The 14,791-nt window shown below is 31.5% G+C and overlaps 1 protein-coding gene and 1 long non-coding RNA gene across 4 annotated transcripts; one reads left to right on the top strand and one right to left on the bottom strand.

Moving 5' to 3' along the window:
- Nucleotides 1-7,685: 7,685 nt before the first annotated feature.
- LOC148614582 (uncharacterized) lies at nucleotides 7,686-10,991 on the top strand. The gene is made up of 3 exons (XM_088588761.1): nucleotides 7,686-8,064; nucleotides 8,456-8,656; nucleotides 10,538-10,991. Exons 1-3 carry the CDS (start codon nucleotides 7,803-7,805, stop codon nucleotides 10,957-10,959), a joined length of 885 nt encoding a protein of 294 aa, XP_088444887.1. The 5' UTR covers nucleotides 7,686-7,802; the 3' UTR covers nucleotides 10,960-10,991.
- A 41-nt stretch (nucleotides 10,992-11,032) lies between these two features.
- LOC148614581 (uncharacterized) lies at nucleotides 11,033-14,085 on the bottom strand. 3 transcript variants are annotated; one of them, XR_015923718.1, is made up of 4 exons: nucleotides 13,944-14,085; nucleotides 12,804-12,865; nucleotides 12,213-12,459; nucleotides 11,044-11,900 (listed from the first exon to the last, which is right to left on the bottom strand). It is a non-coding gene; the product is annotated as an uncharacterized LOC148614581 (long non-coding RNA). The 3 variants fall into 3 exon arrangements; XR_015923719.1 differs by having other exon boundaries at nucleotides 11,045-11,900; nucleotides 12,213-12,403; XR_015923717.1 differs by lacking the exon at nucleotides 12,804-12,865 and having other exon boundaries at nucleotides 11,033-11,900; nucleotides 12,213-12,403; nucleotides 13,944-14,034.
- Nucleotides 14,086-14,791: the final 706 nt, after the last annotated feature.

Genomic DNA, 14,791 nt, shown 5'->3' with positions numbered 1-14,791 from the left:
TCATTTCCGTGTAATGAATTTTTATACTTAAAAAGGGGAATTTTCAAGTTTTCGCACAATAACTCAAAAACACTTACTTTCATGGAACTTTGGTGAATTGTTCATATTTATGTAAGTAAGCCCCTTCCAATTTGTATAAATGTCAAATTTTAAGTTTCTGTGTAATGAAGTTTTCTCTTTAAAAAAAGGCAGATACGGCCAAGGAAATTTTATTTATTGAAAAATCGTCTTTTTCTACTTTATAAGCAACTCGTTGTTCGTTTCTAGAGAGGAAGTAGATGCTCCCAGTTTTAGTGGAGTTCTGGCTGCTCATTTACTCCAGTTTCCTTTTACGTGATATTTTGGTTATTTCATGGTCTTTGTTTTGTGTTTCTATTTTCCGTCTATTCTTTTGATTACCATTTATGATTTGTAAGTAACATCTCATTTATATTAAAATACCTCCATTAGGCATACATTGCTTAGAAATCCGAAAACAGACAGAAATGATTATCTCCCTTTATAACGGCTCTAAATGAACAAGGTGCCCACACCTCACCATTGCCGAATTATATGTATTTTAAGTATAGACAATTCTTCATTTTTTCAAATGTTTTTCTTAGCTTGACTTCTCTATGTCGCTGCACTCATTTTGACTATTTTCAAAGATTTCGCCTATTTCTGACATCTTTTATAACTGTATCTTAACGTTAATTATATATACGGATTTCAGGTATGTATTAAATGTTTTGCTGACTTTTCCAATATTTTATGTGAAGCGAGATGAAACTGAATTTTTCCCATAAGCACACGTCCAATGTTCATTTTCAGATATATAAGACAGAGGCATACCATTATTATACTGAATATGTAAGCATTCCCCATGTACTTTACTTAATAAAGGAGAGTTGTCATATTGAATTTAATGGTCCTTTGTTAAATTATGGCCCTCAATTCATTATTATGTATTTTTATGGATTTTTTTTAAAGACGTGATTAATACATTAATTAGACATATTTAGATATAATCAGTGCTTTGAATTTTTTAATTGGCAATATTTATATTTGACTTCGTAATATTCTATACAGACAGGTTGTTGGCATTCGAATGAGGACAAGTTGTGCCCCCATCATAGCTGATTTGTTTCTCTATTGTTACGAATCACAGTTCAAGGGTAAATGCTTTAAAGAGCCTTCAAGATATGATCTTTTGCGTGAATTTAATAATACTTGTATATATCGTGATGATGTTTTGGTTGTAAATAATCCTACCTTCGAAAACTATGTTCACGATATCTTTCCTAAAGAACTTTTTTTTGACCAACATTAACAGTACTCGTACACCTTTTCTTGATTAACACTAGAAATTGACCGGCCTCAAACAAAATTGCAGGTTTTTAATTTAAAATGGTGTTGCCCACCAAATTTTTTACGGAAATATAGTCTAGAAAGCACATTCTTTCAAACAAAACCCGATGGATTTATCAACTGTCCTTAATATATATATTTTTTTGTAAGGGATACGATTTTCAAATCATTGTTTACGTATTCATTGAACCTTGATTTCACAAACAGTGATATTTGACCCCTAATTGCATCTCAACGTAAAAACTTAGTCTTTTTGTGGTATTGCACTACACCAAATCTTGTCTATTACTTGACGTTACTAATCCAAATATGTTCTGAGCTAGTTTTCAATAAATGCGAGCCTTCTTTAAGTGGATATCTCATTTTGTCTATATGGTGTATGTTGAGGTTTTCGATGAAGAGAATTAAATGTATATTATTGAGTGAATTTTATGGTGTGTATAATCTTCGTTTCAGTTCATTTTTTAGCTTCCATTAAAGTTTTTATAGAACTAGGTCAAACTCATCGTAGACTCTTGGTTCCCTTGATTACCCGTCCACAGTTAAGAGATGTTGGTCACTAATGTGTCTTTGGATTTTTTGTTTTACTTTTTTGTTAATTTTGAACAGGTGTCATCGTTCTTTTGCTGAGATTTTATTACTATTGTTGTTAGGGCATTTCAGACCTCACTTGTTTACACTTGTTGTTGAAGACCTTTTTGTGATCTCTGAAAGTATTTACACTTCAGTATTAAGGTTATACGCAAGTGCATGTGTTGCATTTTCTGTTGTGTTGCTATACATAAGTGAACTACTACAAATGTTTGGCTCATCACCAATAATTCGATTTTCAATTATTGTTTTATTATACTTCATGTCAATGGTAATATTTGGATTAAATACAAGAAAACTAAAAACAGAAAACAAAACAAAACGAAATAAAAAAACCCCAAACATCTTATTGACATTCGTGTTTGTGAGCAGGGAAAAGGTACACCACTGATACATTGAATACAGGTCCCAAAAAGGGGTGTGATCCACAGTTTGCGTTTACAATTTTAAGTGAATGCAAACTTATAAAATAAAAGAATTTTATTGAAGAAATAAAGACATAAGACAAACATACAAAACTGATTGTTTGGACTTTAAAAAAGAATGACAATGGCACATTCAGTATGATAAACAAACAAAAAATACATATGGCTTAGAGGGTTATAGAGAGTTTGTTACCCCTTGAAATACATTGTCACCATCGGTTACGCCTTGGGATGACAAACTGCTCTATCATCCTTTTGGCTGTATGTTATTTATATATTGTGCATATTGGTAGCACAATTATAGATTTTGAAATTTTCACAAACTAATTTCCTTGAATAGCGTAACTGACTGCATAAAACTATAAATATGTACTTCTTGCAAATAGTAAGGGTTACCATTGTACCATTGCAAAAGACAGTATTTTGTATGTCTATCTACTTATTTGGAAGCATATTTGGCCAATTTTAGGCGCTTACTCTACCGCTGCACCTGGTCCATGCTCCCAGGTTTTAGTGGAGCCCGAATGCTCATTTGCTTTTATTACTTTGTATGTATTATTTTAGTTACTTTATGTTCTTTGTTGTGTATGTCTGTTTTTCATGTCTGCTCTTTGTCCCTGGATTACATTCTTTTGATTACCGCTATAACCTTGGTTCCCTTGATTACTCTTTTACAATCATTAAAATTTTACATAAAAACTTGGCAATGTCTTGCCATGGAATTACATAGACAAAACTGTGTTTATAAAACCATGTATTAAGATGGTCAATGGATTATATCTATTATGTCTGATTTCCTCTTATTAAATTTCTATCTCTAACCTCAATAAGAGATGATTTTGTTATAAAAAAGAAACAACTAGAAACTAAATTCTATTTACTAAATTTTACTAAATAAAATGTCTCGTCATTCAATCTTGATCTGATAATATAACCTTTTTCATTAAACTAAATTTTATATTGTTATTGCAAAAATCATAAAGAAGACAAATCTTATGTTGCACAAAATCAATAGATAATCAATAGAGGCACATGCCGTAGTTGACAGCACTCAGTTCAAACAAAATGCATGTTACAAATATGGTCCAACTCCCATGGTTAAGATCTATTCGATGATATGGAATGAAAATAGTAGAATTATTCTCCAGTTTAACGATAACACTATAATATATAGCTGTATTTGAACAGTTAGTATGTACTGTTATACAAGTTTTTTAAGTCATTACTAAATGGTCCACCGAATACAGCCGGAAATTACCGCGAAATCAGAACAAATTTGCAATTCGAGACAGTTTAATTTGGATATAATCAAATGTTTTAGTAAGTCACTATGAAACCTGTGACATATGAGATTGTTGTTTGTTTGTTGGGGTTTAACGTCCGAACAGCAATATTTCAGCTATATTCAGACAATAAGGACAGTTAGTGTTTAGTATAAATTATCTGCCTTCTATTTGGAAATATTAAGAGCGTAGCTTCTATAATGCTGTTTCTAAAATCATTGGTCCGCTGAAGCTATATAACTTTTAAAATCATTGGTACACTTGAAGTAAAAATTCTAACTAATTTGGACACTGAAGTTATAACGCCTTTAACCCAATTGTACACTACAGTTATAACGTTTAAAACCACTGGTACACTGCGGCCATAAACTCTAAAATCATTGATACAGTGCAGTCATAAACAGTAAAATCATTGATACACTGCGGACATAAACTCTAAAACCATTGGTACTCTGTAGTCATAAGCACTAAAACCATTAGTACACTGCCATCTTAAACTCTAAAATCATTGATACACTGCCGTCATAAACTAACATCATTGCTACATGTACACTGTAGTTATAAATTCGGAAATCGTTCTTCTAAAATCATAGAAAATTGTACTTATAACTTCTAAAAATATTGACACATTATAGTGAAATCTTTAATTCATTGATACTTTGTTTGTCTTAATACCTCCCGATATCTTTAAAAGTTGCAATAATGTATCTTTATAACATGCTAATTATCTGTTAGTTATCGCCTATATACAGATCTTTTTCAAGCTGTCACTGCTTGAAATGAATCCATGAAATCAAAGCAATACGCACGAAACCTTATTAAAGAGCAAACAATCGTGAATAATGTAGTAACAATAAGTAAAACAGGAAGATTTTATGATGAATAGAAATGCGAAGGCAGATCTAGACGACATAAATCAAATTGGCGTTTAAATACCAGTATTAATGCATGATCTTAATATGTGTTGGTCTCTAAAGTATTTTTGGGGTTTTCCCTAAATAGCTGTTGTCTGACTGTGATTTCGTTTTGTGAGGTCGTTAGGAAGACTCGGAAAAATACTTTATTTCATTTTTAAATATTTCCTTATATTGACGATGAACCCTAATGTCACCAAAGTTAAATTATGAATAAAGTGAAGTTAAATGTTCTAATTAAGTTATCATTTCAATGAAGAGATTAGGGGCTCACCATGACCGAAATAATTCTTTTGAATTTATATACGACAATGGTACATTCACGAGTTAGTGTCATTCTATGTTTTCGCCTCATATTGCAATATGAACTAACAACTTGTGTCTTAAAACATTTTTCAACATAGAAATTGGCAACAGATATAGGTACACAGCCATATGTGCCACATATGATAATCATATGGTGCTCGATTCATATGATAATCATATGGTAATCATATGACAATCATATGATAGTCATATGATTATCATATGATTCTCATATGGTAATTTGGCTTAAAAACATATGATAATCATATGTTTGTGAAAAAAAACATTTGATTATCATATGATGACCATGCGATAATCATGTGTATACCGAAACATAATGATTATCATATGGGCTCGATTTATATGATAATCATATGATGCAAACCATATGATTCTCATGTGTGGCACACATTTGCCTGTTTAATCGATCTCAAGCACAGTGAACACAATAGTGACTTATGCGAAACGAATACAACTATTTATTTAACAAATGTTAAAAGCTGTTACTTGAATGACACGCACTTATCTTTCAGGCCTAAATTTGGAATTATGGGTCCTTTATTGCCTGTACATATTGGCTTGACAAAACACGTTTTTTGATGCAAATTAAGTGTAGAAACAAGTAATTTACTATGAAAAAAGGGGTAAACATACAAGGTGTATTGTCTTTTTACGGTGTTTAATGAAGATGAACATTAACTTGAATTAGCATCATTTATCAAATATGGTTTTTATTACTTGTAGACAATCGACTTGTTTGAAATTATGTCATCTTTATTCTGTTCTATAAAGAACAAATTGAAAGAAGGCGGTCATTGCGCCTTAAGTGTCTTTCCCAGCAGTTGCTTTTTTACATAAAAAATCCATCTTTCTTCTATTTATATCTTCAATTGGTTATTTTTTGTCCCATATCCCACATTCTTCTATGGTGCAATATATGAAATGGGATTTCTGACAAATCAAAATTGTATGTCATAATTACTTTTTACAATATCATGCGAATATGAGGTCGACGTTATAGAATATTTTAATCAAATATTCATAAAAGGGTTTTTTATTTCATCATTGTGTTACATTTCTTTTATCATGAAAGGTTTGTGCCAAAACGCTTTTTTGTGCCCATTGTTTTTTATTTAAATATTCTTTGCTTGGAGACATATTGCTGAAAGTCAGTAAATATTGCTGTTACGAAACATTTTGTTTCTTACCAACAATACTATTAAATCGAAAGATCTATTGAAGTAGTTGATCTTTTAAATCTCAGTTATAAATTTGTACAGTTAGCAGGTTTAACACTACGCATTCTTCTGATTGAAACTAGGATAAAAGTGTCGTATTATTCAGCGTATTTACTTTCCCTAGCTTGACAAATCTTCCCTACACTCATACAATGATTGATCATCATTTATTGTAAAACGACTATATTTATCGAGCACAACAAGGCCAAACATATTTTAATGTGTTGTGGCAAACTGGCAATCTATAGTGAAACCTTCCTTACACAGAACCCTGAATAATATATATAAAAAAACTATTCAGTGACTTTAAATATTTGTTTACATCCATTTAAATATATATCTTGAACCTTTATTAGCCGAACAAATTTTAAAATCCAAAAGAAGTTTAAACAATTTTCTCTGTATTTTCCTTTCGGGAAGACAATTTAGCTTTTTAATTTTGATCATGCTGGTGGTAAATATCTAGTCGTTTGATCAAAAATTGAAAGGAGTTCTTTTGTTTTTTTTAAATTCAAGCAAGGGAGGACTCTGCAGCCAGTGCATGTCTCATAGTGTTATAAACAGTTTAAAGTGTAAGCTTTATTGTATACTACATGAGAATTCTCCATGCAATGTTACACATTTCAGAATAATGTCTGTGAAGATAGCAACTATCAATGAATACTCTGTTTGTCTGTTTGAATAATGGCTGTGAAGATAAAAGCTTTTAATAAATGGTCTGTCTGTCTGTTTACGAAGCTTCTCTAAGTATAGGATGATTTGTACCAGAATTAATAACAGACAAACATATGTAGCTTAAAAGAGTAATCAAGGGAACCAAGGTTATAGCGGTAATCAAAAGAATGTAATCCAGGGGCAAAAACCCGACATGGAAAACAGACATACACAACAAAGAACATACAGTAACTAAAATCATACATACATAGTAACAAAAGCAAATGAGCAACTCGGACTCCACTAAAAACTGGGAGCATGGACCAGGTGCACCGGTAGGGTAAGCGTCCTCTGCTTTTCTAGAAACACCCGCCGAGTTGCTCATAAAAAGTCAAGTCCGGGGTAGACAAACGAGGAAAAAAAATCAGAATGTTTATTTCCATTCTGATCACCAACCCCTGAGAATAAAACTACCGATCATTTGGTTTTTTTCTTCTTCAAAAATGTTCACTAAGTGTGTCAACTTAAGTATGGTTCACTCATGTAACTGTAAGATCATATGAAGGTCAATCTCTTATATGAATATAAATTTTAATGTGAAATTCACTACAAATATTCCAAGGGATTAATCAGATATGAAAAGACATACAAAAGATGAAACATTTCTACCTTAATTTGGGTTTGCATATATTTTGTTTGTCCTATATTGAATTAAATTTTGATAAAACACAAAGATTAGTAGTCGTAGAAGGAACTGACTTCAAAATCGAAATTGGCACGTATACTTCATAAAAAAGAGTTTATTGAATATGATATCAGGATACATAACATATTAGCGGTACATGTTCATTTAACAAAAAATCAATACATGATATGTTGCATTTTATATTTCATTTTTGATATATAACATATGCATTAACGCAGAACTTGTTTTGTTTGCAAGTGGTGCACTGACTCAAAAAGATAATACAATTAAGCTGAATACTTCCCAAAGAGAACGACGAAAGTGAACTACTTTATGTAAAAGGCTTGACAATAGTTCCAATGGTGGAGTTGGAATCAATCCAGAGATTTATTTCATTTTGTTCATTTATTGCTGTTTTCATTGCACCGTTTTTAACAATTGGTTCTTTGTCTAAATCTGTAAAATGGAATTTATACAACAGCGGTACTGACTATGGATATCCACAATTCTATCCCATAAAGTTTAAACTTTATGCTTACCAAAATCTTTGGTCGTTTTATGACGCTTGGCATGGACCACATGATCACATACACAGTCAATCCTACAAGGAAATTATAAACGGTAGGTTTCGAAAAAAAAAAAATAGTTACATTAATAATAATCATTTAAGTGATCTGCGGATTTGTGCTTCAATGACTTTATAACTTATGACTTTATGACTTTCAATGGCTTATTTTGGGTTGAAATACATACAGTCAATTTTATATCAATGACAATTCGTTGAAATTAGTCACTAAATTTGGCCTATACAGCTTTTGAAGCAATATTTGTTGAATTGAATGGTTGTGGGAGAATGTATTAATAAATTTTGTCAATTTGTGATGATTTCTGAATTAGTTTTGATATAGCTCCTATTTTCTGCTTACGAAAATGGAGTTCGCTATGACCTAAAAATGATCTGCTCAGACTCAGTTCAGCAGAAAATGACATTATGACATTCTAAATATTGCAGACCCTTGGCGACCAATTGTTAGAAAGTCAGTTTCAGCCTCAGTTGGATTAGGAGCGTTTGCACTGACAGCATACATTGCTTTTGGTGTTCTTCGTTTCATACAATTAAAGGGATATCTATCCAAGAATGCTGTTATGAAGAGAATTGGATATTTATATCTCATATTTTTGGTGGCTTCCTCAGTCCTATCGTTTGTAACAGGTAACTATAAAAAGTAGCATGTGGTGCTCTAAACTTTGTAAAAAAATAAAGAAAAATTACCGAAGTGCTCATAAAAGGAGAGTATCAAAAAGAACAAATCCACGCGAGAAAACACGATCAAGAACACATAAACAGACATATAATCATTATACACACCGACACGAGAGCACAAACCCATACGCTCAACCGCGTGCTACGGAAGGGTGAGTAAGTCCTGCTTATGGCAAGCTACCGCAATATTGCCCGATAGAATTTTGTCTTTAGAAACCTCGACCCAACAAAATGATATATTAAAAACATTATTAATGAATATAAAATAACTTTTAGTTTCAATTGTAAACTCCATATTTTATATGCAAATTCACGTAAGTGTATAATACCAATACCAATATCGTATGAATAATTCTTAATCTTAATGTTTATATTAATGATATAAATTTAATTTGAGCAAATGAAAGTACTGTAACTAAACTAAAATCCAAACATTGTTTTATAAGGAAAAAAACATGAGTGAAATTGTAGCTTGTTTTTTCATCACTTAAAAAAATGGATAATAGTTCCTATTCAGAAGACATTGACAACCAAAAAATGAAATAAATTTAAAAACTATTGCATATTGTATATTTAATACTCAGAGAAAATGGATTCAGTTCTACTGAGTGATAAAAACACTATCAATTAACTTCAATCGGTGCACGTAGATCGTATTGGTAGTTCGTAGTCTTCAGGTCATGAGTATACTTTTTTTTAAAGATAATTTGTGTAAATTATGATATTTTGTTTAATTTAGGGACCAGCCTTTGTCGTCATGTCATGGCTAACATGTTATTTGTTCCAGTAATGGGAGCCTTGCTTTTACATTCATCAATATTCATCAATAAAGATAATTTTTATGTTTATAATTGTATCTGCGTTAAATATCGTACCAATCATATTGGCTTTTGTATACAATAAGCCTCTTCAAAAACAGGGTTCCTGGTGAATCCTTTATTATCTCTTAATTACAATTATAAATGAATAAAGCTTCAAACTAAGGGCCAATGAAATATCAGTATATATTTTTTATTTCTTTGTAGGATTAAAAATTATTTGCTTTCAAGTTAAAACAGACAATGCCATGTCGTGACTTATTATCCACACTTGCCATCAACGTACATAAACATCGTGGATAATGTAAAAAAAGTGAAGATGCCCTATTTCGACTAAGTAAATAATTTTGACAATATCAAATTAGATCGGCACTCAGCGCCCTTTCGAAAACTGCTGTTGAGTTTTTGTTTACTTAATAGCAAACCGATGAAGTTTTTAGGTTTATCGTTTTTTTCTTTTAATTTGACCTTTTACTTATATGTATTATATGTAGCCTCTGTAATATCCTTGTGAATAAGCGTTTCTGATCGTTAAAGCAGCATGATGAATATTTATGCTTATTATCACAATGTATACTCAATATTAGACGTATATATGTTGCTACAAGTCATCACTACAAAAGTTTTATATGGTTGTCACCATGAAATCGTGGATCGCTTTGGTGTATATATATGCACCACATAAACCGATTTGTTCACTGTCATACTTTTCATTTCCTGTTTCGTCTACCCCAGATAAAAAAATTATTGAGCATCTCGGTGGTTGTTTTTATGAATACAGAGGATGCTCTCTGGTCCATTTTAGTGGAGCCCGGGTGCTTGAATTTTAGTTATTTCATGTTCTTTGTTGTATGTCTTTTTTGCTTGGTCGTTGTTTTTTGGTTGTCTTTTTGATTAACGTTCAATACCATGTTCTTGGTTCCCATCTCAGGTCGTTTGTAATATAATTTGCATATCATTTACAATTTGTATATTGTGCGGTAGTTAATGTGGTACATTTTGTTAATTTCAGGAATAACTTTGGCATCAGCGATGACGTACTACAAGAATCATTACCAATCTTTGCTAGCTCCCGAGTTTTATGACCCGCTATCATTTTACCCCAACGAAGATAATTTGTCCACAGGTTATAAATTGGCAGCAGCTGCATGTGCTCTATTTTTCATATCCTTTGCTTTCAACGTGGCGTACCTAATCATAGAAATCAAAAAGAATAAAAGAATCAGTGGTTTCCTAAAACGACTGATTCCAAGGCAAATTGTTTCCAAATTTGGTCCAACAATTCAACCAAGAGTGACTCAAGCACCTATAAATCACACGATAGAACGAACCAGTGACCATTATGCTGATTTTGCTTTACAAACCAAACAAAACCAACAATCAAAATATCAAATGACGGTAGTTGAATTAACCGAAGATTCTAATACATTATGACATGTGAAAGAATAAAATTACATTTAGTTAAAGTAAACTTTTTTATTATAAATTTTTTATGTAGTAACAAACATTCTGTACAGTATTATGTATTTATTTTGTAAAAAAGACAGTCTGAGTAATTGTCATTTGTATTGGGTGCATTGGTTCTATAAATTACTTTCTTTTTTTAGAAGGATGTCTTTATTTCAAGATTTATTTGTATGAATATCTTGTTCTATAAATCTATTTTATGTTAATACCTATTTGCGAAATGATTATTTGTTATTTTTATTGAGGACTGCTTGTTACAGTATGTAATTGAATGAACACTTTTGTTGATACCCATGTCCATGAATACTTTCTTCGTTAATTTTTTTTTAATAAATGCTTCTTTTATTTTAATGATAATATAACTGTGTTTGCTTTTATTTTATCTTTTTTCATAGTGATTTTATAATAAAACCCAAAAGATTATGACGAAGATTATCTTTGTTTTCACCTTGGTGTCTTTATTCTGTTCTATGAAGAATCTTACTGTACTTATACTACTCGTTAGTATACAATCAGTAAATAATCTGATTGTTACAATACAAATGTGGAAGTTAAGAACGAGCCAAACATTGGGTTTCTTCTACTGGATGATGGATTTTACCATTTTAGACTTGGGTGGTTCTCTTAGAGTGTAGGTACAAGGGTAGTTAAACAGTCCCAAATCTAAATTATATCTATGAATGTATAAACATGAAGGGTGGTTTATACAAGCCTTTCGTATTTGTCTAAATATTTATCTGTTTATAAATACGAATCATTTCTATGAAGACTCGTTATTTTACAAAATTCATATGCGTGATAAATTACAATTATGATTATTACTATGATAAAGACATTTAAATGTAGACACTATCAAACTCTTCATCAAACGCAACTGTAAAGTGTTTTTTTTCAATCACCAACTTCACCTGAAAATTGAAGAAAAACGTCGTTAACCTTGAACACTACTGAATGCCCTTGGAAACACAAACAAAAATAGTCAAGTAGGTGATTTCCATGTCTGTAATGAACTTAGATACTACTTGTACCTCAAACATGTAAAAAGTTTCTAAAATAACACATATCATTGTACAGAAGAGCCATTATATCATACCTTGAAATAAAACAAACGTATATAAAACTGAACTTTTCTATAAACAAGCATTTGTCTGTTTCCAAGTGTTTTGTAGATTAAGAAAAAAACAATATAGTATTCTTTTTTTCGTAAAATAATTTCTTACCAGAAAAAAAACACATATGTAAACGTCATCAGTATTGACTTCCACGTGTCTATTGACTGCATATGCGTTTTGTAATCTGCCATTATGTTTCCATCCTGATTGGCTATTTGGATAGCATCTCCAAACAGCAAACATTTTAATGGGTTTTCTCCTAAGTCTATCTCAATATCAACTCCATCAGCGTCAGCCATCTACGACGATTATTTATACGAAAGTTTCTAATGTAGTTGACATTATAATATATTTCCTGTAAAGTACAAAGGGGCAGTGATATTGTCTGAAACTCTGATGATGCCTCGCACCACAGGCGAGAGCATTTTAAGTGTTAAAGGCAATACCACTTTCCAAGAGCAAACACTTTATCAATAATGCTCTTTTCATAAGCAACATGTGTGATTACCTCATTGAAAGATCTAAAGAGGACATCACTGTAAGGTAAATCCAGGGCATACCATCTGAACGTATAATTGAATATTAAAGAATACCATCTGATAAAGTTTAACTAATAAGAATAAACCATTCTCTTATGATTTGAAATGAAGCAAAAAATTATTGTAGCAGAATTCATTGAATAATGTTACTTTAGCTCACCTTTCCCGAAGGGCCAGATGAGCTTTTGCCATCAATTGACGTCAGTCGTCGTCTGTCGTCCTCTAAAAAAAATTCAAAAAATATTTGCACGGATGTTCTATTGGGTATCTTGCACAAAACTAGTTTTTTGATTTTTGAACCGTCAAAAAAAAAAAGATGGCCGCCATATCTGTAAATATATCATATCGGTGAAACAGTATATTTTTGCAAATATCTCCAAACCGTTAGGTCAAGCCAGATTCTGACAGAGGCTAAAATGGTCAGAATGGAGAGACCTATTTCCAAAAAATCTTCTATGAAACTATTTGGAACTTAACTTGGTATGATTGTTCCCTAGGGTATTGTGTACAAAATGACTGTTGTTCTTCTTTATCCTAGTAAAACATGGCCACCGTTATATAGAACATAGGGTTCTAACAGTAGGTTCAGCCAGATTCTGACAGTGGCTAAAATGTTCAGAATGGCGAGATCTATGAAAATGTGTGAATCGATATTGGCGTTATTACCTTTTTTCTGTATGTATTTTTTGGTAATTTTCAATTCTATTTCTCGACTGAATTCAGTGAAAGTTGATGTGATTATACCTGAGATATAAGTGTTAAGAATTTTCATTTAAGAAATCAGATGGTCGCTTTTACAAACAAATAAAATGTTGCTTATCAAGCCAGATGAGTGATTCATGCTCTTCATTCCTATCTTCACTTTTGGTAAGTGATCAGTATAAACTTCAGTGTACGTCTCTGAAGTATGTTGCAATATACATTTAATCTATTGTTTGAATGTCCATTTTGCATAAAAAAAATTTAAAAATACAATTTAATCAAACAAAAAAAAAAAAGCAACCACGAAAGTGCAGTTTCACGAATTACAACATACAAACTACAATTTAAAACTATGATTGTCACAATTTATAATCTCAAAAGGATAAACATATGACATTCAACATATGGACTTTAAATTAGTTCATTTATCTTTTTTTAAGTCAATATTATGTGTTCCGTAACTGTAGTTTACGCTTTTAATTGTATTGCAAGTTGTGACATGCTCATGCTACAAATATAAAAGTAAAATTTTCACCTGTATTATTACTATTAATTGCCATCGAAAAATAATACTCATATTTCGTTATTAGATACTTACCATTTTGTCAATCATAAATAACGAAATTTTCTGATGTAGGTTTAAGATAATAACATATCTGTGTGGATCGAAATTAATGTAATAGATCTTACTGACAATGGACTGTGTGATAAACTTATTCACGTCATTGATATGGGTAAACATGTGTGTCACTAGAGTTTGCGTAACTATATGGACTAAATAAATGCCCTAATTTATTTGTCTGTCCTCATTACCAAGCGTTTGATCTCCCCATCTTATTCTAATTTTGTTTTTCAAATCGTTAACAATAGCATTTTTGATATTAACATTGATTCGCTCATATACGCATGTATTAATGCTTTACAAGTACATCTGTATTTGAGAATGACTTCCATTTATCAGTTGAATTTGGCTCAAAGGATTCTGCCTTCTATAAATATTGCGTTAATGCCTTGTTTTCGTTTATTCATCTTTGAAGAGGATAAATGAAGCATAATTAAGTTCAGTGTATTGCAATTCATTTAAGAAAGGTACGGAACCTTATCCTACCGGATCACCTGGTCCATGCTTCTATGTTTTAGCGGAGTCCGAGTTGCTCATTCGCTTTTGTTACTTTGTATGTATGATTTTAGTTACTTTATGTTCTTTGTTGTGTATGTCTGTTTTCCATGTTTTGTCTTTGTCCCTGGATTACATTCTTTTGATTACCGCTATGACCTTGGTTCCCTTGATTACTCTCATATGGTCTTTACATAGACATTATATACATGTATTTAAAAGCAGTTTCTGGCATGACATGGGTTGTGTCCTTATTGTATGACTTAATGTACCGTGGGTTTCAATCTCGCATGGGAAGAATTTGGATTGATTTTAGATACCATGGGGAC

The sequence above is a fragment of the Perna viridis genome, chromosome 6 (genome assembly GCF_037379345.1).
Source record: "Perna viridis isolate PV_CMFRI_1.1 ecotype Kerala chromosome 6, ASM3737934v1, whole genome shotgun sequence".
NCBI classification, from domain to species: domain Eukaryota; kingdom Metazoa; phylum Mollusca; class Bivalvia; order Mytilida; family Mytilidae; genus Perna; species Perna viridis.
The sequence above is the reverse complement of the archived record's forward strand: the minus strand, read 5'-3'. Positions and strand labels throughout refer to the sequence as shown.